The sequence below is a fragment of the Crotalus tigris genome, unplaced genomic scaffold, assembly GCF_016545835.1.
Source record: "Crotalus tigris isolate CLP2741 ecotype Arizona unplaced genomic scaffold, ASM1654583v1 scf7180000018965.556698, whole genome shotgun sequence".
NCBI classification, from domain to species: domain Eukaryota; kingdom Metazoa; phylum Chordata; class Lepidosauria; order Squamata; family Viperidae; genus Crotalus; species Crotalus tigris.
In genome coordinates this window covers 493256-520642 of record NW_024097301.1, presented here as the reverse complement: position 1 = coordinate 520642, position 27387 = coordinate 493256, and the positions used below count along the sequence as shown (strand labels likewise).

The 27387-nt window shown below is 44.7% G+C and overlaps 1 protein-coding gene across 1 annotated transcript in view; it reads right to left on the bottom strand.

Moving 5' to 3' along the window:
* Nucleotides 1-27387, bottom strand: part of CABIN1 (calcineurin binding protein 1) — a 59305-nt gene that overhangs the window by 30572 nt on the left and 1346 nt on the right. Inside the window, exons 3-18 of the mRNA XM_039357910.1 lie at nt 25416-25529; nt 24811-24945; nt 23550-23730; nt 22698-22827; nt 21083-21232; nt 16246-16523; nt 15315-15483; nt 14993-15123; nt 14614-14831; nt 13686-13764; nt 13209-13399; nt 12829-12978; nt 12050-12244; nt 9623-9859; nt 7311-7473; nt 6202-6323 (exon numbers count right to left, since the gene is read on the bottom strand). Coding sequence (XP_039213844.1) covers nt 6202-6323; nt 7311-7473; nt 9623-9859; nt 12050-12244; nt 12829-12978; nt 13209-13399; nt 13686-13764; nt 14614-14831; nt 14993-15123; nt 15315-15483; nt 16246-16523; nt 21083-21232; nt 22698-22827; nt 23550-23730; nt 24811-24945; nt 25416-25529 — 2643 coding nt within the window. The remainder of the gene's footprint in view (nt 1-6201; nt 6324-7310; nt 7474-9622; nt 9860-12049; nt 12245-12828; nt 12979-13208; nt 13400-13685; nt 13765-14613; nt 14832-14992; nt 15124-15314; nt 15484-16245; nt 16524-21082; nt 21233-22697; nt 22828-23549; nt 23731-24810; nt 24946-25415; nt 25530-27387) is intronic.

Below are 27387 nucleotides of genomic sequence, written 5' to 3'. Positions count from 1 at the left end.
GAGCAACTCAGTACCTAGTTGCCTGGAAACACCTCCCTCCCTCACAAAACGAGTGGGTCCATAAACGTCATGTCAGAGCCCCGAAGCTATTGAAGAAGTTTCACACAGAGTATCCTAACAAGCCTGACTAAGTCTTATACCTGTTTTGTTTTCTTTCAGGTGAATCTCTCTTATTTTTAAGAGGGGCCGGATGTCAGAATCCAATTATATTTCATCTTTAATTATCAAACATAGAAAACCCCAATTCTGCCTTCTCTGGATTCTGCCATAAGAGGGAGAGAAGGGGGAGAACAAAGGGGCTTTATGGCCCTCACTTCCTTCAGTAGACTTCAAAGAGCTGAATGCTGAATGTATGTTTATTGTAACCTCAAAGTGTTAGCATCCAAGAACATTACCATAACAAGGAAGGGTATTTGCCTTTCATGTAGTTATCTGAAGTCTCCATCCAGACGGAAGAAAGAAGAAAGGGGGTGGAATTGTGATACTTGAAGCTATCACTGGAAGGGGGGTTGATTGTGTGGGACTATTGGGGAACCCCTTAAAACCTTGAATGGGAGAGCTTGAACCCCAAGTCCTGTCTAGCATGCCTGCAACCGTTTTCTCTTAATAAAGGATTCCTGTTGGAAGAATTATTCCAAGAGTTCTGTCTTCTTAAGATGCAAAGTGGGGTGGGTCCTTACAGCCAAGCATAACTCTATGAGAAAGTCTCTTCAGCAGACAGCGTGCACCTCTGGAGGCCCAGGATGGTTGGCCTTGATGAAATCTAACCATCGCCACTCTGATGATGGGGAGCGATCCTCCCTTCCAATTCTCACGGTAACACCTCTCCCCAGCTCACCTCCCCAACTCAAATACAACACACCCCACGCCCCTTTCCATGGCAGCCGAGGGCAAGCAAGCGGCAAACGGCACTGGTCCTCTTAAAGGGCAGCAGGATCGGACTCTACGGACCTTGGGAGGAGCCCTATTCCAGAGGGCAGGCATGGTAACGAGAAGGCCCATCTTCTGGGTCCTGTAAATAACACTGTTTGATAGATGGGATCCAAGCATGCCAATCACCTTGGATCTTACGGGCAAAGACATAAGTTGGAAAAAGGAGGTTCCATAAGTATCTGTATCCTGAGCTACTTAAGATAATGACCACGACAAATGTGCAAAATCTTTCTGTGAGTGCAGGGTAACGTCCATCTGGGGAAGGGCAGCCGTCCTACTGCCCACCTGGTTCCCTTTCTGATCTGATCTCAGAGTTGGTGAGGGAATCACAGGCAATTCATGGTCTACACGGGCTTCCCCTAATCAATCTCTGGCCCAACAGATGCAGGAAAACACATACTGGACCTCATTGTTGCCTCTGAGCAACAGTGATCTGGATACAGAGAATCACATGTAGATGTTGGTTGTGGTTACATCACTACCTAATCCAGTTGCCACTGACTGTGACCCAAGACCTCCACAGGGCTGTCAGGCCTCTTAGAAGGGTCTGTCCAGGCTTCAGAGGGTCTCTGGAAGCTGGGGCACGGCAGCAGGTGGATAGCCAGACCCACTGACTGGTTGCCAGGTGACAGCAGGAGCAGCTCTTATACTCCTGACGTATCTCTTGGTTTACTGAAAAGCCCAGGCTGAGGTCACAGGAATGGCCTTGAAAGGGAGGAGTCAGGTAAGCAGGGCTTGAGCCTAGGCCAAGAGATGCTGTAAGGACCTGCCCCAACAGGCCTCTCAGGAAAGCATGACTCTTGACACCGTGAGGTTCATCAATAGAACTTTTACTGAAAAGACAGTGGCTGTAGTAGAATCAGGCCGACTCTAACTTTCCCACGCAAAGCACCAAGCTATTCTTCCCCTTCAAAACCCACTCCCTCAACCAGTCCACAGGCAGCCAATACAGTGCCACCAGGTTGTTTTGAGAGTGCTGAGGTATGGAAGCGATAATGGGTCATTCTCATGGTGCAGCGACCTTGAAGTCAGGCGAAGATCTCCCTCCCTAATTCCCATGCGGTTAGAGCAAAAGTGAAAGCATGCAAAGAATGCTCGACTGGAGCCTCCTCCCCGCCTCCAGCAGAATGGCAGGGCACCCGAAAGGGGGACCTGACAGATGCACTTGAGAAAAGCCGTTCCCAAAAAGATAAAACGGGAGTGGGGGGGGGAAAGCAAATTCAGACTTGCAAGATTCTATTACTAGACCTGTTCCAATAAAATACAAGTCCTGACCTGTATAGCATTGGTTTTTTACCCTGGTCTAGAGCTGATACTCCAGGACACAGAGCCCTCATGGAGAAATTCTGAAACTGATTCTGACCAAACCCAGTTATGAACTCAGGTTAAATATGGCAATAAGAGAGCTGAAGCCAAACCGATTCCCAGGCAGATCTCCCACGGTTGCCATGCCCCTTCTGCTTGGCATCTAAGCTGCTCAGATGGGGGTGATCTAAGGCCACTGTGACCAGACACTGCCAGGTCACAGTATCTGAGATTCCTTTTGACTTGCTGGGTCCAGCCAAGTGGGTGATATTCTCAAACACTGGAGCCATCACTATTTAGCCGATTATACAAGAGGTAACCTGTTGGATCTTACTAGACGGGCAAAGATAAAGACAGCAGAGCAGCAAATTGTTCCTCAGGGATAGCCTGAAGCTGAATAAACTTTGTAGATTATGAATTGTATCAACTTTCTCTATAAGCAGATCCAGCAGTAAATAGATTAACAGACTTTTATTCTACTATATTTCTTATCAAGTACTAAATCACTTTCTTCGTAATACTTCATATTTCATACTTTCTTTACAAATTTGAGATTTACTTGCTTAAGTTTTACAATCTGTAGTTTATCATAGGTCCTATAAAATAACTTCTGTTTATTTTTCCTTCTCCAATCACTAACCTAGTTTTATACAACAATAATACATAAACTAAAGAAATATTTTTGATTTATATCAAAAGTATGCATTCTTGATATAACTTTGCTTTGGTATGAGAAAGCAAAATTTAGATATTTGGACTGACAAAAGTAGACCTCATTAACCTGTCATATTTTCTTTTTCTGACTTTAATGACTGAACTCAATATGTTGCTATTATAAGAGAATACTCAAGTATAAATATAATTACTTGGGACTCCCATAATTATTTTTAAATATGGTTTTACAGATAATTTAACAGGACCATTACAATACTTGTTTGATTGTTCTAAAAATATCAATTTAATTAACTTCATGAAGTAATATTTCAAATGCTTTTTTTTAAATGTTGTATTATATATAACCATTAAGGAAACTATGAAACTTAATTATTACTCTTAACAACAACATAATATTCTCTTCTGAATTTACGAAGGATTATGAAAATTCATGAAAAGGAATTTTAATCTGTTTCTTCTTTGTTAAAAATGAGTAACAAGAGGCAGAATACAGACAGTGAATTGACAAGAATGGGGAAAATCTAACAACAAATTCTTTTGTTGCTTTTCCATAAATTATGGACTTATTCATAGGAGATATGAGTAAGTTTCAACAAAAATGTGATCAAAACTGAAAAATAAAATAAAATACTATTACTGGGCTAATTAAAAGAAACTAGACTTAGAAGCTAAACTGGATTCCCTTAAGGTTGATCTCAGTGATAAATATGACAAACTAGAGATTAAAGCAGAATAGCGTAACAACTATATCAAAGAAATGCAAACAAGATACCAAGAATAATCCTCTGAGCAGAGAAATGAAATATTTTCTTGAATTAAGTAAAGAGGAATCAATAGAAATTCAAATCATTTACAGAAGAAACTGCACGTATAAGAAACTTACATGTGATATTGCATTTATATATTTTAAAACTTTGTAACTATTGGTAAGGAAGTAAAGGCAAAAAAAATAAAATTTCAGAAATTAAGCAGACAAATCAAGAGCCTAAATTGCAGTTGGCGCAAACGTCTCCACTTTTCTTACTGTCTTTCCCCCTGTGAAACCCTTAGACTAGGACAGGGGTCGGCCACCTGAAACACTGAAAGAGCCACACAGAATAGGGGGCTTGATTAAAGAGTGGAGCCTAAGGAGAGACATGCACCGGCCCTGCCCCCGTCCAGCTCCATCCTGGCTTCTCCTCCCCTGGGAAAAGACTGCTCTCCCCCCCCCCCCCGCGGAGGAGGAGGCTGATGGGGAGAAAGAGCTGCTGCTTCCGAAGCGGCAGCAGATGGCCGCTCGGGCTCGCCTATCTCAGCCTGCTGCGGGAGGCTGGAGTTGAGGCTTCTGGCTCACTCCGGGAGGGGTGCTCGGAAAAGAGAGGATGGGAAGCAGAAAGTGGGAGAAAGGACGTCTTTCGCTGGGAGGGCGAGGAAGCAGCAGTTCTGCTCCGCAGGAGGTGGGAGCAGGCGGCTTCTCCTTCAAGCTTCACCAAGTGACTCCGGGAGCGAAGCGAGGTCCGAGTCCCTGGAATGTCAACTTCGCGAAAGAGGGAGGCGGTGGTGGGATTAAAATAAAATGGAGGGGAGGTTGAGGAAACCCAGCAGACGCCTACATCAGAGGGCGAGCAAGAAAGACAAGATCGGGGAGAGGAAGAAAACTTTTGGGGCTTGCCCAGCAGGCAGCTGCTCCCTGCTCTCAGAAATCGCCATGGCAAGCAGGGACCGCGAGGAGCAACCAGGATCGGAGGAGCAGAAGTCCGCATGACTGAGATAGGCAGCGCCCCCAACTTTGCTCCGGGGAAATGAGAGCAGAGTGGGGCAGCGCTGCCTATCTCAGTCATGTGGACAAACGGCCGTGTAAACAGCACCAGATGGCTCCACCGCTCCAGATGAGCAGGCTGTTGCTCCGCAGTCGCCGTCCCGCCACTATGGAAGATAGCCTGGTCCGCGCCTTCGGGGGCCTCAGCCTCCAGCAGCCCCACTGTGCCCGAGGCAGGCCCCCCGCCCGCCGCTTTAGCAAAAGCCTCTATTTGCTCCGTGGCCTGCCCGGGTCGGGTAAAAGTACTCTGGCCAGGTAAGTGTGTCCCGGCTGCAGCCATTCCCGCTTCCTTTGATAGGTCATGCCAGGGGGGGAAGATCCGCGGGAGGAAGCCAGCGCGGTTCGAGGGTCGCCAGGAGCACACCGCATTAGCTGGCACTTCAGGGGGTGGTCCCACGGCAATGCCGACAATCTGGGCCGTGCACCACCGGCGTCTCCGGTCTCAAGCCGTGGAAAATATGCGGGCCCGAGCTGTCCGCTGCAAGGACGCCCTGCCCACAGCAGCGCCACCAAACTGCCTTCTATGCTCCTGGCGTCCTGGGCTGGAGCAGTGAAAGCTGGTCCAGCTGGTCATCGGGGTACGGAACCAGGCCGCAGACGGCAGGCCTTGCTCACCGGCAACGCTGGAGCCTCCCACGCCAATCTGTAGGTCTTCTGTGCCGCTCTGCTTGGACCGCCAGCTTCTGGCTGTGGGGCTGCCTCCCTCCGGAGCTGTCTTTCCCCCCTCCCATCTGTGTCGAGCCCACAGAGCTTGACAGGCGGACAGCGTCCCTTGAACCAATCAATTCAAACTTTGCGAGTTTTTTTCGTGAGAAGTTTGAATTGATTGGTTCAACTTTTTTACTCCCACTTTTTTTGGGGGGCACTGCGCATGGCTGGGAGCCGCAAGAGATGGCTTAAAGAGCTGCACGCGGCTCCGGAGCTGCGGGTTGCCGACCCGTGGACTAGGATATTAAAGTGCTGAGAACTTTAGGGCGAGGGATTACGGAATGTTAAAATTACTGATTTTAAGACAAAACACAGATTTTAGGAAGACCAATGTTCATAAGAAATACCTGATGGAAAGAAAATGTTGAAGGAAGATGTTCTTCCTAAATGCTACATTTATTTATGTTTGCTGAATGCTAAGCAAACAATTTATTTTTATAGAAAAGCAAGCAATATCATTGAAGGACATATTGGTAATTTGCAAGAACTTGGAAAAAAGAGTTGGAATATTCTATAAACCAATGGAATAGAATCTTAAGAAATATCATTTCCTATGGTCTCAATATGAGATTAATTCAACAGAAGAATTCTCTTTTATTTATATTGGACTTTTCTAAAGATCTTCAAAAAAGGTTGAATGTCAAGCTTTAGATGTAAACAGAGGGAGAGATCAACTTACATTTTTTGAACAATGCAAGATGCAGAATAATTATTACCCTTGTTATATCAAGGGTGGAGATCAAAAGCGACCAATACTGCAAGAAATTGACATTTCTACTCACATAAAATTTAAGCAGAGCTCCATCTGAGTTGCAGCACCAGGATCTCCTTCCAAGGTATTCATGGGCTGTGTTCAGCAGCATAAGGGAAGAAGGCAGCATTGGTGTGTCATGAATGGGAGACACTGAGAATAAGATGAGAAACAAGTAGAACTCTCATCAATTTTAGAAGGATGAGTGGCAAACCTCAGAGAGCAGTTTCTCATTTTACAGACTTAATAGAGTATTTTAGACATCTTTCTGCTCTAACAAAGTCTTCCAAAGCAAGGAACCAATCACTCAAAGGACTCACTCAGAATAGTCTGCCAAACTGCTTGATCACCTTGCCCTCCTCAGCATGCAGCTGCTGCATTTTGCACTAGCAGCACCAATTTGGAGATAATGAGGTGTCAGAAACTTTGGTTCCAAGAAGGGTCATCCTGAAGCTGGATAAATCCATCCCTGGCCATGATGCCTGCTGATTTTGAAGGAGCTGACAAACCAAGCAGGAGAACTTCTCCTTAAGGCAGAGCCTCAGGATCAAGGAGAGGAGTCAGTCAATTACACTGTGGTTACCAGTCAAACAGCCAGTCAATCATGCTAGGGTTAAGTCTCAATATTTGCTATGTTCCATTAGGCCTTGTGGCTTCCAGGTATCAGATAAGGAATTATGAGGTCAGCACGGATTAACCAAAGTTAGAGAATGACTTTACTTCATTTTTGATCAGGCAACTTCCTTAACGGCAATACAGTAGACTCTGGTTCTCAAACTGTATGCTGCAGGCTCCTGTGAATTTACTGCAGTACCTTCGGCATTGTGGCACAATTTGAGAATTGTGGGGTGACAGGCAAAATTACTGAGACACTAAGAGTGCTGAGAACTGAAAAAGTTTGGGAACCTTGGCTGCAGACCTGATGCACCTTGTCACTAGAAAACCATTGGATGAAGTGCCCAATGCCATTCTGACACGCTCAGAACAATACATCCGAGAGTCTTGGGCATTTGTAGATGCCACCTTGCATCCCCTTTTGGGACCCTTTGTAGAGGACTGGCATCGGGCCAGAGGACTACAGAAGGATGGGAAGGAGGAAAAAGAGACCCTGAAGAAAAGAAAAGGAACGCCAGGACTTACCTCCTTCCTGTGGATTCTGCAGCTGCTCCTCGTGTTGGCAGCAAAGGGGCTGGGCATTTTCTTCTTCATGCTGAACGATCCGATGAAGAATAATCCAGGGAAGCACCGAGGACACAAATGGCTCTTTGGGTTCCTCCTGGACTACCATGCTGCAATCGATAATCTAAACGCCAGAGAGAGAAACTCAGCAAATTAAAGCACAAATCAAGAGTCGGTCCTCCAGTTCAGATGTTCGAGATGCAGCTGCAACAAAATGAGAGCATTTACTAAAGGCACCGGGGCAAACCTTTGTTATTTGTCAGAGTGCTCACCCCTCTCCACCCCCCCCGTATGTATGATCTCATGGGACATACACCTAAACACTGTGGGAGTTTGAGGCAGGGCCTGCTGGTCAGAAAAAGCTGCAGAACTAGGCTGCAGAGTCAAGAACAGGCAGTCCTCAGTTAACGAGTGCCCTGTCCAGTGACCATTCAAAGTTACAGAGGCACTGAAAAAGTAACTTTAAGACATCAAACTTATAACTGTGACAGTATCTCCATGGTCACGATTACAATTTGGGCACTGGTATAGGTGGTACCTGGCTCAAGAGTAGTAACTGTGAGAGGGATCTTGGAGTCCTAGTGGACAACCACTTAAATAGGAGCCAGCTGTGTGCTGCAGCTGCCAAAAAAGCCAACACAGTGCTAGGCTGCATTAACAGAGGGACAGAATCAAGATCACGTGAAGTGTTAGTACTGCTTGATAAGGTCTTGGTAAGGCCACACTTGGAATACTGCATCCAGTTTCGGTCACCACGATGTAAAAAAGATGTTGAGACTCTGGAAGGAATGCAGAGAAGAGCAACAAAGGCGATAAGAGTGCTGGAATCTAAAACTTAAGAAGAATGGTTGTAAGGAGAGGCTATGTCCAGTCTAATAAAAAGAAAGACTAGGGGCAACAGGAGAACAGTGTTCCAGTATGTCAGGGGCTGTCACAAAGAAGGGGGTATGTGTACATGTATCACCTCTCCTGTGGGAGCTGCATTGGTTGCCAAATTGCTTCTGGTGCAATTCAAGGAGCTGGTTGTCACCTTTAAAGCCCTTCATGGCTTGGGGCTAGATTACCCGAGGGACCGTCTCTTGCCGGTCACATCTACCTGACCCACTAGAGCGAGGAGATAAGAATGTTGCAGGTCCCGTCCCCTAAAGAGATACATCTGGCGCAACCCAGAAAAAGGGCCTTCTAGGTGGTGGCTCCCTCCCTCTGGAACATCATGTCCCCAGAGATTAGATTGGCCCCCACTCTAACACTCTTTTGGAATGCAATGAAGACATGGTTCTGCCAGCAGGCCTGGGGAACCCAGAGCAGGATGGAGCCCATTAAATGGCTAGTATGAATGTGTGTTGTCGCCAGGGTGGGGCTGGTGGGGGTTAGTATTTTATTATTTTACTATTATTTTTACTTCTTTTATATGGTGTTTTAATATCCATGTAAGCTGCCCTGAGTCTCCATGTGTGAGTAGGCGACAATATAAATTTTCCAAATACATAAATAAACAATTAGAACAATTAATCAGTGGAACGATTCGCCTCCAGAAATTGTGGGTATTCCAACATGGGGGTTTTAAAGAAGAGACTGGACAGCCATTTGTCTGAAATGGTATAGGGTTTCCTGCCTGGACAGGGGGTTGGACTAGAAGACCTTCAAGCTCCCTTCCAACTCTCTAATTCTGTTATTCACACCCAGTGCACATTCACAAGCATTGCAGTATCCCATGGTCATGTAATCGACATTTGTGAGTTTCACAGCCGGCCTCTGACGAAGTCTGTGGAGAAGCTGGCACTAAAATCACAACTCGTGGTCACATGGTGTCTTCTTAACTATCCCGGGTGATTCATTTAACAGTCACATCAGAACTGACACTGTAAGTCCAGTGCTGTGACATGTATTGCTCAAGAACTGTGACAGAGTTGTCGGACCAATTGTGGTCATTAAGTGAGGACTACCTGTAAGAAGATGATTGTTGAGTTGCCAGCCAACCAGATGAACATTTACAAGCCTCTAGTGGGAGTCTTGTCCCTTTTCACGGAGATGTGTCCCTTTTTGCTGTGGTTTACCCTGCAACCAATATCTGGGGGCCCGATATGAAATGTTACAAAATTTTATCACAATATGTAAGATATATCTCTGTAAGACCTGTGGTCCTGTGAACAAGGGTGCTTTTTTTCTTTTCCCTCTCTGAAGTACACAGCTGGCTGCTGCTCCAAATGGAGCTCTTGAGGTGAAAGCTGCAGCAGCAGCTGCGGGATCAAGGGCAGACCCCCCCCCCTTACCTGGATGAGGTTGTGACTTAATCGGGTGAGACTCAGCAGGGGAGAAGCTTCACTCAGGCTGCTGCTGTCTGTGGAGAGGGAGTGACTGATTCCCTGGAGCAGCTGGGTCACAGTGGCCACCCACTCCTCCTTGGCGGAGGCGGCTGTCATATTGATCATCTGCTGGAAAGCTTCGTTCAAGGCCACTTCGGAGCATTCCAAGCACTGCTGGTAGTCCTTCAGCCGAAGGAGGGAATCCTAGGGAATATCAGGAAGAGGGTAGAAGACAAAAAACCCCACAGGGAAGAGAAGGAAGCGTCGCATGAGGCAGAAAAGCTGCTTCCTTCACGCAGAAGAGCAAGGCCAGAAAGGCATTTGTGCTCCTGCTGGTCACACCCTTCTTTTTTTGGGGGGGGGGGGTTTCACAGTGTTGTGCAAAGCATACACACACATAAAACAAGAAGAAATATTGTCAGGGAAAGAGGTAGAAAAAGAAATACAGCCATATCTCAATCCTGCTCCTTAAGTGTCCCCACTCTCAAGGTTGCTCCTGATGTCTCCACTTTCTCTTCCAGATAACCAAGTGGGCAGAGGTCCCCTCTTATATACAGCCAGTTTTTAGAAAAATATCTGTTCCTTGCAACTGACAACACCAATGCTACCAACACAATGTCTAAACACTGAGGCATCCCTCCTCCCATCTTCACCATCATTCGTTCAGGTACACAATGGACGTTCCTTTCTTTTCCATCAGCAGGTACAGACGACTGACTGGAATCCCCTTTCAAGCAGTCATCCATTTCACCCATTCTCCATTTCCAGGTGGGCCAAAATCTTTCTTGCTCCACTGCCAGCCAACCATTTATGTCATATAAAAGGGAAATTCCCTCCAGACAATTTGTTCAGAATGTTGCACAATTTCTCCTTAAATTTGCCATTATTACTTTTCATCTAAACATAATATGAATTATCACCAACGTATGCATTCTCATTTTCACATGCACCCACAAGAACCTAAGGCACACAATCCTGGACTTTCTAAAATCTTTTAGCATTAAAAAAACATTTACAGATTATACAAGTTGCGTGTTAAAAGAAAAAAGAAAACCACATTCTCACAGGAAACACCAAAGAAAGTCACACGTCAGCTTTGCACTAGTTCCAAATTAAATGAAATCTAGTCCTTTACAACCTTATGTTAAAAGAAATCTGAATTTCAAATAAGGCAGAACTGTCTGGATAAAATTGCAGTCCATAAACAGATTATTTCAGATTAAATTAAAGGTAGGATTGTATCAAAATTTAAATTTAACGAAAGTATTGCACTCTCCAAACTTAATCTGCCAATTCTCTAAAGAAGGAACTGAATGTAATTGCCAAAAATAGGTGTAGAATGTCCCAGCAGGGGTCATCATGGGTAAGGCCCACTTGGTGTACTTTCTAGGAATATAAGGCTCGGTGCTTCTTAACAGAAAAACCCTTGACAAGAATGAAAACTCGGTATTTAAAATTTATTTCATCCTATGGCGAATCATTTTCCAGAATTGCTGAGCTTTTTGAGACTCACCAAATATAAAGAAAGATCCAACTTGATTATTACATTTCCAGCAGGATTTTTTAAAATATGGACTATCCATTTAAAAGTTGTAACTGGTATACTAATAGTAACAAAAAATATTATGCTAGTTTTCTGTAAGTGTAATATTCACAGTAAATTGATATTTTTCTTCCAAGAATATATGTTGAATGGATAAAATCTGACATCTGTTTCATCAGGCAAGGTTTCACTTCTTCGGTTTCTGAATCTTATTTCAATAGTAACTTATATATAAATCCCCAAAGATGTTCTGAATCTTGTCTCATAAGCCTTGGAAACCTTAATGCAAAGAGGAATGGGACAAAATCCCTCCTGAGATGTGTTCAAACCTGGTGGTCAGAAATGTCTGACCTCTGCGATTGCCAACAAGGGTTTTGCACTAAGTACTAAGTCATGTTTTGCGAAGGGGTCAAATACTTATTTTGCTCATTAAAATGCAAATCAATTTATAACTTTTTTGAAATGTGTTTTCTGGATTTCTTTGTTGTTATTCTGTCGCTCACTGTTAAAATAAAGCTACCATTAAAATTACAGACTGATCATTTCTTTGTCAGTGGGCAAATGTACAAAATCAGCAGGGGATCAAATAATTTTTCCCCTCACTGTACAATTTTAATTTATGGGCCTTTTCCAGCTTGTTTATTCTAGCTGTATCTTCTCTGCCAATTATTATAATCTGATACCCTGGCAGACATTAAATTCACTACACTCTACAAAAGGAGTGAAACAGCATTAATGCTGTGAGGCCACGTTTATCTTTCTTCAGCAATTCTTCCTCATGTCTGATAATACTGCATTCATTTTTATGCTAATTTACACCAATTAACCTGAAAGAAAAAAATCAAGCTCACCTGTAGCAAGAGAAGTTGAGCTGGCCTCTCTGGAATGGAGATGGCAAAGTCCAAGTGCTCCGTCCTGCTGTCCCCACTGAGGCACAAGGTGGGGCGGAGCAGCTGAACCACAGCCCTATAGTCCCCAGCCTCATACAAGCGCTGAAGCTCCTCCAAAGATTGGCATCTCTCCAGGGACTTCAGATTCTTATCAATCTGCAAAAATTAAACACTGGCTGGGCCAATCTGATGTCTGCCTGGGGTTAAAAACAACCCCTTACCCCAATGACCAAACAAGACGGTGGCTGGTGTCCCACAGCAGGCTGGCTCACAATCAGTCTTTTAGTGGTGTTTATTCTACTACAGAAAGTCAACCATGACATACAGAGAACTCCTGCTCCCTCTTTGTCTTTCATCCGAGGAACTCCAGAGAATGCACAGTGGAAAGATGATCAACTGCTGAGGTGGAAAGATATTCTAAGAACAGCATTTTATTTCATTTTTAAAAAACTAGTCATTATTTCTTAAAACTAGAAGTATAAATATAGAGTATTTGAATCAAGCATCTTCTCCAACATAGAGATGATGCTTTTAATATCGGATAAAGTCAGGACCCATCAAGCCGCAAAATGCCGACTCAAATGCAACTGCGGAGGTTTCAGAGGAGACCCTTATGGCAAGATAAGTCTTGATACCTCCAGAGTTCAAAAAACCTGGTGTGAAACCAGCCGCAAAGGGGAGGTGATAAGCATGGCTTAGAGCAAACAAGATGACCAAAAAACTTCACCAGATGACATTACCTCCTCCAAAGAAACCACAGAGTCAACATGGAGGTTGGGCAATCTGATCACCACCCTCTTGTCGCGGTCAGGCGCGGCTTCCACGGCAGCAAAATGTTGAAGCATCTCTGTGCAGACATCATAGTTTTCCAGGGCCTGCTCCATTTCACCCTGCAGGAGCAACGTGGCTTTCAGCTCCCTCTTCATCCAGTTCCATCATCAACCCCACAGGCCAAGCACGTACCTCAAGGGCCACATCCTGGTTCCATCTTAAGGGATGTTTACATAACACACGTTTGCTTTGATCAGGAGCAAATGCCAGGAGGACCCCCTTTCTAAACTTGTCTTGCAAGGAGTATAAACTGAGCGTTAAGACCCTTTGGCTGCAGCAAAATACAAACCTGCAGAGCCAGAAATCGAGCTTTCAGCCAATACACTCGGACGGCAAACTGCAACCAACTCTCCTCAAAGAGGTCCCGCTGGGAAGAAGCGAATGAAAGCTGCAGCAGATCCCCCAAGAAGTGGGTGCCTGGAAAGTCTGGGCCAAATTTGCCACTCGCCGAACTGGCTGAGGGACCATTCCTGGGAGATACTAGAAGAAGCATTTTCCTTGTTTAGCACCGTGAAATGGGAGCCTGAAGCAGGGAACGCAAAGGAAGCCCACTTCTGCAGGCAGAGATTCCTTACACTGGTCTGGATGGCCAATGGCAGCAGCCCCCTTCTCTGCTCCCATTCTTGTGAGCCTGGGAACTCATTTAGGTGAGGCATGCAAAGTGTTGTCGAGCTCTCCTGCAAAGCCAGTCTAGAGATCCAGCCGGCTGGTAAGCAAAGATACCCTGCTCCTAAAAGCGTCTGCTGAATTTCCAGCCCTCACTCACCTGTGGAGCTCTTCCCTTTGGCCAGCAACCACTGATCCAGCTGCAGTTCCATGCAGGACAGACTCATCAGCATCATCTCCTGCAATATTTGCAAAGCATGACAGAAAGAAGGGGGTCTGGACAATCTGGATGCTCAGAGTTGATTTTTGTCTATTCTTTTCCCTCTATGCATCCAGTAGATAAAACCACCTCCTGCTATCTGCCATGCCTGCCAAGATGTGGCCTTTCCAGTAACAGAAAGGCCCTTCATTGCTTAAAAGGCAGAAGGGGGTCGGCTGCTGCTCACTGAAAAGGAACAGAGCATCCAGCGGGGCTTCTAAGTCAGTTTTTCAGTTCAGTTTAGCCTGGCTGTCTGCAGAGGCTACTAAAACTTATTTGTTAATCAAGGCATGTGATTCTCTGAGTTGGTGAGGCTAATTCCCATGTTCTGCATGGTGTGGTCTCTGCATTCCCATGCAGAGACCACACCATCCAATGCAGCTGTATTTAGAACAAAACATTTTGGACTTGGGCTCGATCCTATAACTGTGACTGGCTTCTCCAATAAAGCTGGATGTGAAACTGACCACAGAAGTGTCCTTCTCAAAGGAAATGAATGGAATTCAGAGCCCAGTTTCTTTCTGGTAGCTGAAAGCCTGAAGAGGCACAGCTTCCTTGGCTGTAAAAACTCGTAAAACCACCTGACTTTTCTGATCTCTCCTACTTCTTCTATACACACAACACTGTGTAGATTGGCTTAAATGGAGCAGACACTGTGCTGCACTTGCTGCACAGTGCCCATGGAGCCCCCCTTCCCTCTTCCTCTGCTCTGGGAGCTGACAGGCAACAGGGAGCTTGTCGCAGAGCCTGCTATATCCTGGGTTACCCATTTGCAGGTAAAAATGCTCGAAGAGCAGTGTGTGTGTGATCATTCGAAGTTGATCCCTACCCTGATGTGTTGATTGCGGCAGTCCCTTAATAGTGGGTTGGGTAGGCTGCTGCTGTGTTTTCTCCAATTGTTGTAGATATTCAGGACAAGCTCAGGCAAGCCTGGTGGCCACTTGACCAGGAACTTCTGGCTGATGACTTTCAGGTATCTCATCATCAGTTCAAGGATGCCTCCGTTGTTCAAATTAGCCAAGAGGAATTTATGAACATCCTGCTTCTCTGGAAGAAAAATCGCCACCTCGTGGGTATGAGTCCATCACAAGTTGATTTTCAGGGAATGAATCAACAGATGAAGCTAATGTTTAAGAAAACCAAATAAGAGATAATTCTTTACAGGGATCCCATCGACAGAAAAAGAAGAGCCAGAAAAAAAATCCTACCAGATTCTATGCAGACTGTCAGCTCGAGGGACATCCTATGGGAGCCCAGGGGCTGGGAATTCTCTTCCTTTGCTGTGCTTTGGATCTCATAGTGGTTGAATGGGCCTTCGTCTGGATCCAGCTTCCTCAGGCTGAAAGCACACCAGAAAAGCACTGAAGAAGCAAACTGGAGGACCTGAAGGCAGGGCCAAGGTAGCCAGGTAGTCTGATCCCCGGCTGCATGGCCCTGCCCTCCCCTCAGAAGCCCTCTCAAAATGAAACACCCTTCCACCCCTGGCTTTTTCCCCAGAACCAGCACACATTTAGGAATGGGGACGCGCACCGAGAAGGAAGGAATTTTACTAGCAGCTCCTGGAAATCGACTTTTTCTTCTTTTTTGCACTTGGTATTCCTGACTCGAGCTGATCTCCTCTTAGCTGTTTCACCACTCTCTTCCGTGATTTTCTTCCGTTTTAATCCTTTCTTAGATTTGTCACCCACAGAAGGATCACCTGAGAAGAGCCAAGGGGTTTTGGATTAACAAGCAGCCTGTATCAAGTTATTTTCCCTGACTTTTTTATTGACAAAGTCAATGTTTCTGTGTAGTCAAGTGTGTCTCTTGTTCCCAAACTCAAGGCTGATCTGAGAAAGTCCTGCAGAGACTTTGCTGCCTCCAAAATTTCTAGCAGAGGCGGCAGCAGCACCTGGAGCCACAAAGGTCAAGCTCAAGACAGGAATCCAAACAAAACAAACGGCTCTCTAACCTGTCTGACTAGGCCCTGCAAACATGTGTTCAAGGTTTGCCATCGCTGTCCTGGATTCTTGGGAAAAACTTGATGTGCATGAAAGCCAACATTAGCTAGTTGGATTTTATACACACACACACACACACACACACTATTCATTTTTGTGTATATGATTCCCCCGAGATTAATGTCCAACATCAGCTTGTCTGTGACAGTCTGGTTTATTTGCAAGCTCTTTCTGCTACTACAACTTATATAAACTTGTTATGAATTGTTGGGGGCGCATTGGGTTTTGTATTTGGGGTTTTACTTCTGTAAGCCGTCCGGAGTCCCTATGATTGAGTTGGCAGCCATATAAATTTTCTAAGAAATAATAAAAGAAAAGGACTACCCTAATTGCATCCAGGTGATTGTCAAGACTAAATGGCCAACTTTTTTCTTCTGCAGCTTATTCAGTGAAGGACAGACTATCCAGCAAGAGGAAGGACTTCCCATTCATGTGATGCCTCTTGCAAAGATCTTCCTCACCTGCAGAGTTTACTGATTCCAGTACAGTCAAACTGGGGAAGTTGGGAGTCAGTGGTGTATATGTGAGGAGTGGTTCAGTCAAAGGCACCAGTGGGTTGGAACTGACAGGGCTGGGGTGAAGAACACTGACGGGGGCTGAATTTGCATGGTTCTCCAGGTGCTGGTTCAGATCTTGGTACTCCAAGAGATCAATTCGCTTGCCCAAGCTTGGACGAGGCAGCTCACAAGTTGTGAGATGCAAGTAAGTGGCCATCAGACTCTCTCCTAGAGTTTTCCACCTGCATGGAAAACAGGGAAACAAAAACATGAATGGAGGCAAATATATGTGTCCCAGGATAATGTTGCAGGATCCAATCTGGGTCGGTCACGACAAATCATGAAGCTACTCCAATACTATCAACACACTTTCTTCACATTCAAAAGTGAAATGTGTGAACAACTAAAAGGGACACCCATAGGATCCCCAATACCAGGAGTCATTGCAGAAGCAGTCCTGCGTGGATTAGAACACCATGTATTTCAGAACTACACACTTGTCAGAACCCTCAATTATTACTAATCGTACATGTTCTCTGGGCTTAGGTTATTTGGGTTTGGCCATTCTCCTATGAGGGGAAGGGGGGAGGCCGGTGTGTGTGTGAAAGGAATGCCTCGGGGCCATCTGCCTTATCTCAGCGCACAGGGAGGAACTGGAGTTGTGCTTTCTCACAACCCGACATCACCTGTGGATACTATTATTTTGCAGGTTTAACCTATTGATTTGGGCAGAAAGCCTTCAGATCCTGCCTAGCTTTCCTGCTTTCTGTATCTGCCAATAAAAGTTCCTTTTGAAATGATGCCACTTTCAAGAGTTCTGCATTCTTGGTAGAGAAATGAAGGCAGGTCCTTACAACAGCTAAATTCTGGTGCCAGTACCTGGATGACACGTTTGTCATCATCAAGACAAATGCACTTAAAAGACTTTCATACCATACTGACCTCCATCTTCCCCAACATACAGTTCACAATAGAGGAAACAGCTAGGCAATTACCATTTTTTGACAACAGACAAGAGGATGGAAGGCCTAGAAACCACAGTTTATTGCAAGGCCACCAATATTCCACACATTCTGAATTTCAACAACAACCATCTACTGTCACACAAAAAGAGTTGCATCAGAACACTATATGGCAGGGTGAGAACCCACTGTCCTATCCAGCAAGCCAAACAGCTGGAGAGCAAGAATCTACATGAACTATTCAAACAGAATGGGTACCCATAATCATTTGTCACAAGATGTCCGCACAAGGTGGGGAGAGGAAGGAAGAAACAAGGTGCAAGACCAAACCACATGGCACACTTTGCCATCAAAAACATTTCGGAAGCTGTAGAATGCAGCTTCCGAGATCTGCAAGTGGGCATCATACACCGTCCAGAGACTACCATAAGAGGACAAATTATGCATTATAAAAATCACTTGGAGGTGGGAGATACTTCCAATATAATCTACTGAACCCCCTGCATGGATTGTCCGTGATTATATAGGACAGATGGGGAGGAAATTAACCACCAGATTGCAAGAACACAAGCAAGCAGTCAGATGAGGAGACGCGAACTCATTGGTAGCCTCACATTGCAATGAACAAGGACACACATTCAATTTTGCAGCTACTAAGAATAGAACAGAGCTGGAAGGGACCTTGGAGGTCTTCTAGTCCAGCCCCCTGCTCAAGCAGGAGGACCTATACCATCTCAGACAAGTGACTGTCCAGTTTCTTCTTAAAAATTTCCAGTGATGGAGGGCCCACAATTTCTGGAGGCAGGCTGTTCCACTGGTTAATTGTCCTCGCTGTCAGGAATTTTCTCCTTAATTCTAGGTTGCTTCTCTCTTTGATCAGTTTCCAATCATTGTTTCTTGTCCTTCCCTCTGGTGCTTTGGTGAATAGTTTGACCCCCTTTTCTTGGTGGTAACCCCTCAAATACCAGAATACTGCTATCATGTCTCCCCTATTTCTTCTTTTCTTTAGACTAGCCCACAGGTCGGCAACCTGCGGCTCCGGAGCCGCATGCGGCTCTTTGAGCCTTCCCCTGTGGCTCCCAGCCTCCTCTGCCTTTGCAGAGAGAGACAGAGACAGAGAGAGGCAATTGCACTTCCCTGCTTCTCTCTCTCTCTCTGGGTGTGTGTGTGTGTGTGTATGTGTAAAAGAGAGTGCACTCACAATGTTCTCTGAGGAGCTGAAAAGCTTTCTGGGCGGAGCTCCTCCCTTTGCTGCGTCTCTGAAGGAAGCAGGAAGGGCAGGAGAGAGCTAGCTAGCCCAGCTAGGCTGACTCAGGAATTCTGGGAGTTGAAGTCCATGAGTCATAAAAGAGACGAGGTTGCCTACCCCGGAGGTTGTTGGACAACAGCTTGAAGCTTGCCAGGTGAGCAGCAGACAGGAGGGGGGGGGAGAGAGAGAGAGAGAGTGGGGGAAGAGGAGTGGCAGACCAAGGGCAGATAGAGAGGGAGGGAGAGAGAGACCCTTTTGACATCTAAAATGAAGATAACACTGCATATATCCTTTTTTTACCTGTGTGTGTATGTAATTTTATTCTCTTAAAGCATTCTCTTGATGATCATTGTTTTAATAGTATGGATATTCCCAAGAGTCATATTTTTACTTTTATTTTTAATGTGTATATGTGTGTGTGTGTGTGTATGTGTAAAAGAGAGTGCACTCAGTGTTCTCCGAGGAGCTGAATACACACACACACACATATACACATACACACACACACACACACACCTATAATAAAGGTAAAAAAGGATATATGCAGTGTTATCTTCATTTTAGATATCAAAAGGATTTTGCGGCTCCCAGTGTTTTGTTTTTGGTGGGAAACGGGTCCAAGTGGCTCTTTGAGTGTTTTGGGTTGCCTACCCCTGGACTAGCCAGACCAAAGTCCTGCAACCATTCTTCATATGTTTTAGTCTCCAGGACTTGGATCATCTTAGTTGCTTTTCTCTGAATTTTTCCCGAACTCTCAACATCTTTTTTGTGATATGGTCACCAAAATTGGCTGCAGTATTCCAGGTGTGGTCTTACTAGGGTTTTATAAAGTGGTACTAATACTTTGCGTGATTGTTGGATGAGCAGGCACAAAAACAGCCAGGGAAATGATTGAAGCCTGGGAAACAGGCCCTTTGTCAGTGAACAGGACTGCTGATTTACCACCAGTGTAAGGACCCACCTCAATTTTACATCTTAAGAAGACAGAATTCTTGGAATGTCTTTTCCAACAGGGATCTTTATTAAGAGAAGCTGACTGCAGGAATGCTAGATAGGATCTGGGGAATCCTCTCCCACCATTCAATGTTTTAAAGTGTTCCCAAGCAGCCCCCACCCCACAGTTCTTCCAGGCAATTCAATCCATCAGTCCGCTCAGTCTGCACGATCACTAATCCTCTTTTCCCGGATCCCAGGCATTGTATTTCCCACCCCCTTTTCCTCACTGCCGGCAACGGGGAGTGAGATGAAAGGTGATGGCCACTTTGTTATGGTTAGTTCTCTCATGAGAATCCACAAACGGTCACTTTGTAGTTTAAGGAAGGAAGTGAGAGTCATAAACCCCCCCCCCATGCTTACCCTCCTCCCTTTTCGTAGTATGACAGAATCCAGAATAGAGTAAGAATTGGTTTTTCATCAGAGTAGGTAGATAGAAATGAAATATAATTGGATTCTGACAACCAGTCTATGAAGTACTTAGAAAATGAGGGCTGGGCAGCACAAGCAGCCAACGACTTAAAAGTCAACCATCAACACACATCAATCAACATAAGTAAAAAGTCACATACAACAGACACTTTAAATACTTTATAAGCTGTGGTGACACAGTAGTTAGAATGCAACACTGCAGGCTACTTCTGCTGACTGCCAGCTGCCTGCAGTCTGGCACTTCAATTCTCACAGGCTCAAGGTTTACTCAGCCTCCCGTCCTTCTGAGGTCAGTAAAATGACCCAGATGGTGGGGGGCAACAGACTGGCTCTGTAAACCGCTTAAAGAGGGCTGAAAGGCACTGTGAAGCGGTATATAGGTCTAAGTGCTCTTGCTGTTGCTACCAACACAGAACAGCCCACACTCTGATAGACAGAAGTTCCCCGAGGATGGGGGATCCATCACGAGTCCGAAAGCCTGGAAGGCAAAACCCCTGGTCTTGGTGACTGACCCAGATGGGATCCTGAAACAGAAACATTCTCAGCTTTTATGCCATGCATGATTCATTGCCCACCTTAGAACGGTCATATGCAATTAATAAAATAAAAGCGGTTTTCTTTTAATTTGTTAATCCAAAATTCTTGGATTATCTCATGATTAATAATTTATTAGTTAAGTCCCCAGGAGGAACTTTTGCTTGATATTTAATGTTTTCGGAGGAACATTTTGGCAAAGTCCGCTGCTAATTTTCTGGTAGCAGTTAAAATCCTGCAGTAGATGAGCACGTCTTGCTAAAAAGGGTAAATTCTTTGGCTGTCCTATTTGGTAATTTTAGGGTATGTATGCACACATATTAGTATATCTACGTGCAAGGGCCCATTGCCGTACGCGTAAGGTACAGGTTTTAATGTGGGTTCTCTTTGTACTTTCTGTATTGAAGAAGTGCTGTGGAGAAAAGAAGGACTAATTATTGAGATTCTAAAGTTCACCTGAGCCTTCCAAATCTGTTTGGAACAAACTCCCTCTCCTTCTGCTAGGATGACTACGAAACGCTAATTTTAAGAACTGATTGGGGAAGTGTTAGGAGGAAATAGCATTCAACCCGGCTTTTTATCAAAACCTTGTATCTCTACCGCAATAAGCTGACACTGAGCAGAAACGTACGTGAACAGAGAGATGGGCTGGGCAAGCTTGAGATCTGGCTCAGTCTTCCGTGCCATCAAGGCCTGCCTTTTCCTGCGCAGCTCCAGGGCTTCCTCCAGGATTGTTTGTGTTTCTGATGCACTCACAGGCACATCACACACTGACAGGTCACTGAAAAAGAATCAGATTTCAACATGTTAATTAGTTAGTTTTGCTGCAGTTCAAGCATCAACCAATCCCACTGGTATTAGTTTAGGTGTCTGTATAGAAGAACCAGCTTTAGGCAACAGTTTATAGGTGCAAACCAGGATGGTAGTCACAATCTCTATCTGACACTGGTACTGAGCAGGGGCCAAAAAAATGGTGACTTGCATCACTGCCAATCTTTTGCCCTTGTGCTGGTGTGGCCAGCTCTTCACTGCTGCTACACTTCACAAAAGCTAAACTTTTCTTAAGTTGGTGATTCTGTTATTCTATAAACAGCTTGAAACAACGTTTATCTTGATCTTCTCCACCACTCCTGTGGTCCAGGGAAAGGAGGCAACCAGGAAGGATTTCAAAGAGAGAAACAACTTGGAATTGAGGAGAAACTTCCTGACAGTGAGGACAATCAACCAGTGGAACAGCTGGCCCCCAGAAATCGTGGGCACTCCATCACTGGAGATTTTTAAGAGGAGACTGGACATTCACCTATCTGAGATGGTGTAGGTTCTCCTGCTTGAGCAGGGGGCTGGACTAGAAAACCTCCAAGGTCCCTTCTCGCTCTATTCTATTCTATTCTATTCTATTCTATTCTATTCTATTCTATTCTATTCTATTCTATTCTATTCCCATTCCCATTCCATTCTATTCCACCCTGTTCACATTCAGAACTAAATGTCTTTGGTATGAGAACGGAGGTCACAACACAAGTTGGGGGTTGGAGATTTGCATTCAATTTGCTGCCTACTTAGCCAATGATGTCTTTCTTCCATAAATTAGGATTGTGAAAACACAACCCATGTCTACTGCTCTGCTCTGCTCTGGCTAATGGAAAGAAAGAAAAAAGTGAACCTTCCACTTCACAAATTCTCCAAGAAGAACAGAATTTATCCTTTCTAGCTGAAATTTGTAGAAGACCCAAGCAAAACCTTGCAGATATTCAACTTACTGGGCCATGTACGATGCTTGGATTATTTTAATTGTATTTTATTAATGGAATCATTATCTTGAAATAAAATACAGCATGAAACAGATTAATGAATTTGATGAGACACATGTGAATGAATTAGAGATATATAATTAAACATAAAGCTACTGGTTTCTGAATCAATAAAAGTTGCTTATTTACTTACCAAATATTTTCCTTAATATCAAATTTCTGAAGTAACCACTAGCCTTTCTTTACCTGTACATGATTTATTTGTAACTTTACACCCAATCTATTTCTGAATTCAGAGAGATAAATATTGCAATCTTGAGCACAAATTTAAGTGTCTATAGAACAGAACACACCAGACACCAATCTGCAAGGTTATAGAAAGCTGTTATAAACACCTCCTCAACCCAGCCAGCCACACTGTTTGCCAATCCCATGATGGTAACTTGTGAGGACTTCTAGCATAACACCACGTGTGAAAATAAGAAAGTCATTTACCCTTTCAGAAACATTCTTAAGGAGTCCTTTCTGAGGCATGGCTGTTCCTCAAAGATCTTCTCTTTAATAACAAGTCCTTTGCTGTAATAGTTATCTCTTTCCAGTGCTTTGCAAATAAAATATAAGCACGCTGAGGACATCAACAAAGAAAGAGGACATCTGTTAATGCATTCTAGATTCCTTTGTGCTAGCTCTTTACAGAAGTTACAAAATAAGCTTGTTCATATTGTTGAGACCCATACATGGTAACCATCCTAATCCTTGACTTACAACCACAATTGGGATCAGAACTTGCATCACTAAGGAATACTTTCATTGAGTCACGCTCCATTTTACAAGCTTTTCCCCTGTAATTAATAAGTAAATCAGGCTTCCCCCCTTGACTTTGCTTGTTGGAAGCCCCTTGGGAAGGTCACAAATAATCACATGATCCTGGGACATGGCATGGTCGTAAATACGTGATGGTTGCCAAGCACCTTAGTTTTGATCATGTGACCACAGGGACACTGACAGTTTTAAGTCGCATTTTTCAACACTTGCAAATTTAAACAAGATGTTTATGATGGTTGTCTTTGTAAGCAGCCTTTCCTTGAGACCAATGGGGCAATAGCAGAAAAAATAAAGAAATAACACAAGCATCTTCTGCGTGAGCCTCATCTCACTGTGGAATTAGGATATAAAAAAGTTTAAAAACAAAATACCATTGACATATATTAAGCATGTTTCATAACTTGGAGGCCTGCATAGCTCCTATGTACTAGTCCTACTCAACCCTCCAACTTGCAGTTTCCAAGACTGCTTGACTGCAACACTACAGGAAATTCTAAATTAAGAAAAGCAGAAAGGACCTACTTGTGTAGTCACTGAGGGTGTAGAGGACGGTGATGAGGTTATCTAAACAAGGCCAATGATCTGGATTACAGGCAAGCCCTTCTTCAAAAGCATGGCGCGCCAGGGGAAGGCGAGTAAGCCGGAGAGCCACGTGGCCAATTTTATACCATAGGTTGACATCCGTGGAGTCAAGCTTCACAGCCTGGGAAACATAGCAGATGAGGTTTTTCAGGTAAACTGGACTGTCAGAAGCTGGAAGCTGCCCACTGCTTGCCCCCCAAGAATCTAGGGCACTGAGCAGATGGCAGCCCAGGATTGCCCAGTTCATGGCAAAGGATTCATTTTGGTAGGGTAATTTCAACTGTCCTTTTGTAGAGGGAGAGAAGCTAAAGTAAGTGTTCCAGGCCTCTGTTCATTGCATTGACCCACTCGAACCTTCCCGGAAGAAAGCTGAAAATTGTTCCTCCATCCTCTCCGGAGGTATCACACCTGTCCCCACCATCAGGAAGCAAAGCAACATTTCAAAGTGCAGAATCATATCTGTCTGTCTGCCTGTCTTATTTACTTGATTGATTGATTGATTGTGATGTTACATTAGCCAGGGGACTATAGTGTGAGTACAAAATAGTTGTTCGGCTGCCGACAATTGCTGTCCACACTCAGAAAAGTTCAATGGCATTCTGTAGCTTCCTCTGGGGCTTCTCCCTCCACCCATGTCACCTCGTGCCAAGCCTTGCATTGGGGAAGGTCCAGACCTGGCTGGATTCACACTACCATATGAAATGCCATTATTTTCCCACTGACGTAGTACCTATTTATCTATTTGCATGTAGCATGCTTTCAAACTGCTAGATGGCAGAAGTTGAGCAAGTGATGGGGGCTCACCCTGACACGCAGTGCTAGGAGTTGAACTGATGGAACAAAGACCATCTCCAATGTCTTAAAGCAACTGAGCCACTGAATCTTTCTTACTCAATAATAATCGAAATAAACAACATATGGAACAAGAACTACTTTGGTATAAAAAACTCACACGGATGGAAAAGACTTTCATGTTAACAAGCAATGTCAGCAGAACATCTATGCTTGAGACAAACACTGTAGACAAAAATGAAAAAAAAAAACGGAAGGGGGGAGACAAGTACACAAAGGAGTGGGACCCAGGCAAAGACCCCTGGAAGGCGGAAACCACTGCAGCAGAAGAGGCTGGTGAGATCCCCGAGTCCTCTTCCGCTCCAGCATCAGCCCGTGTGGAAGGGAAGGGAGAGAGAGAACGGCCTACCTCCAGGTAGAACTCCATAGCCGTCTCGATGTTGTCTCGTTGGGCAGCCAGCTGGGCCAAGTTCTTGTAAGTTGAATACTTCAGCATCAAGCCTGGATGCTTCAACCCCTCTCTCTCATCTCCAGCTGCAACTGCCTGAAAATTGGAAGGAAATAGAGAAAAATGTTTTATCTGTAATGACGATTTAAATGATCACCAAATGATCTTTTATGGCTGCTCCCTGAACCCAAGATATGAAACAAGGGATCCCCAGGGAAGAGGCAGCAGATCAACGTGTTGCTGACTGACCCCTTCCTGTTCATGGAAATAGTGGAAACTGTAAGCATCTCTCTCTCTCTCTCTCTCTCACTCACTCGCAGCTTCATTTGTGTGATCAGGGGATGTGTGCACCTGCCACTTGCACAAATGAAGCAGCGTGTCTGCCACTCACACGGAACCATCTCTCTCTCCCCCTGCCGGGCCGCCAAGTCAGAAAGTTGGGGACCGCTGCACTAAGAGATCTTCACTGGCAGCAGATCAAAGACACCATCTCCCAATTAGATCAAGAAGCTTCCCCCGAGCCCCGCATCAAGCAGAAGCAAGAGGGACGTTCCTTTTTCACTAACTTCGCGCAACAGACGAGTCTCCAGCAGTTCATGGTAGGCCTTGGCCGACTCTTCAAAGAGGTCATGTTTCTGAAGGTCCAGCGCTTGGTGATAGAGGGCAAAGGCTTCTGCTTCCTAGAGAGCCAGAGACACAGTGTGCTTGATTAAATACCCCACTCCAAAAAAAGAACGAGTCCTGCAGTTCTGAAATCTTAGGAAGACATTAATTTAAGCAGCTTAAAATGCTCAAAACAAAGACACACTTTTGTAAGCCTTGCTCAGTGATGAAAGGCAATAGGGCTATTTTGAGTGGAATTCTTTCAGGGCTCCATTCTGTTTCAGAGAAGGTGCCTGGGAAGCTGGGCATCTTTCAAGTGCTGAGCATCTACTGAATTTTCTTCCAGATCTCCCCCATGTTTAGCAAGACAGCAATACAACACTCCCCCCCCTCCCCCTGCACAAATCACACCATACTGGTAACTTGCTTTCTGGCTTTTATAAGTTTTTTTTTCTTTGAATGCAGCTGAGAAAGCACAAAGGTATTTCTTGTTGGTTGGTGGGTTTATCAGAGTATGATACTTTGTATCATACTTATGCCTTTTTGTTTCTGGAAGTTCAGAATGCATTTTAAAATGCCATGATACTTTGTTGGCTAGCTTGGGGGAGGACGTGCATGCTACCAGTTCAGTCAATGTAAACAGTGCAACAATGCAAGATTGAATTTGTCGGTTCTAGTTGCTTGCTGCAGTTCAAATTCTTAGTATTTTAAGAAAAACAATGAGTCATTTTGCTGGGCAGAGGATGTGTGTAATTTATATTAGTATTTTATTTCTGTGCGCCGAGACTGTATGTGCTACTAGCCAGGGAAAAAGAGTTTGTGTTAAAATACTAGAGAGGAAGGAAGGAAACAGCCCATCTTCTTGGTTGCCTTCAATGTTAGGTTGAGAAGATTTACACAACTTTCCGTAAAATATTTTTAAAGAAATCAGAGCTGTGTTTTTGGAAAGTCTGAAATATATTGCCTGCTCTCCTGTCCTTCATGGGGGAGTTAACTGACTTGCAGGGAATGTGTTGTGAGAGGAAGGTGTCTCGGTTCCTTTGGGAAGAAAAAAAGCTTATCAGCCACAGCAGAGGTCCCCAATCTTTTGGGCACCAGAGACCGGTTCCGTGGAGAGAGGTTTTTCCGTGGCCCGGAGAGTGCGTGGTTTTACGTGCTGCCTGCATCCTGCGGATGGGACTTTGCTTGTTTGTGCGGACCGGTTGCTGGCATGCCGCAGGCCAGTACTGGTCCACGGACCGGGGGTTGGAGACCCCTGAGCCACAGCATCTCCATAAGGCAAAGGCAGAGGGAGACCCTTGCATTCAAAGCTCTCTTTGTAGGTGGGCCCTCTGCCTATCATCGGGATCCTGTGGCAAAAGGGGGGGAGGGGAGCAAGAGACTTTTTCACAGCTGTCAAATCAAAATGTTTGGAACTGTGTTTAAACAAAGATGGAATGCCTAAAAGTGTGGTGCTGAACACTGGCAACCAAAATGTTTTAATAGAATATTCTAGGCAGGATGTTTTGTTTTTAAGTTGACACAAAACCCCTTTTCTGTTTTCTGCACAGCTCTTACTTTCACTATTAATCACTAATCTATTGTACTAATGGTTAATTTGAACCAAAATCCCAAATTGAGGATGTTGGTATGAGAGATATATTTATTTGTTAGCTTATCAATAAACCCAGGAAGGCAAACAGATATATGTTAACCCCCCCCCCCCCCGGGCTCAGCCTGTTCATCTCCTACAGACCTGGACTTACTGGCCTTGCAACGGACCTACCTGGGGGCTACCTATGGCCCAGATTGATTTACTTCCTGGTTTTGACAAAACCATGCCCGTAGCATACTACTGGTTTGCTTAATGACCACAGTGTTCACTTAACAACTGCAGTGGCCCCTTTATGACTGCCACATTTACTTAACAATTGCCACAAAAATAGTTGGAAAATC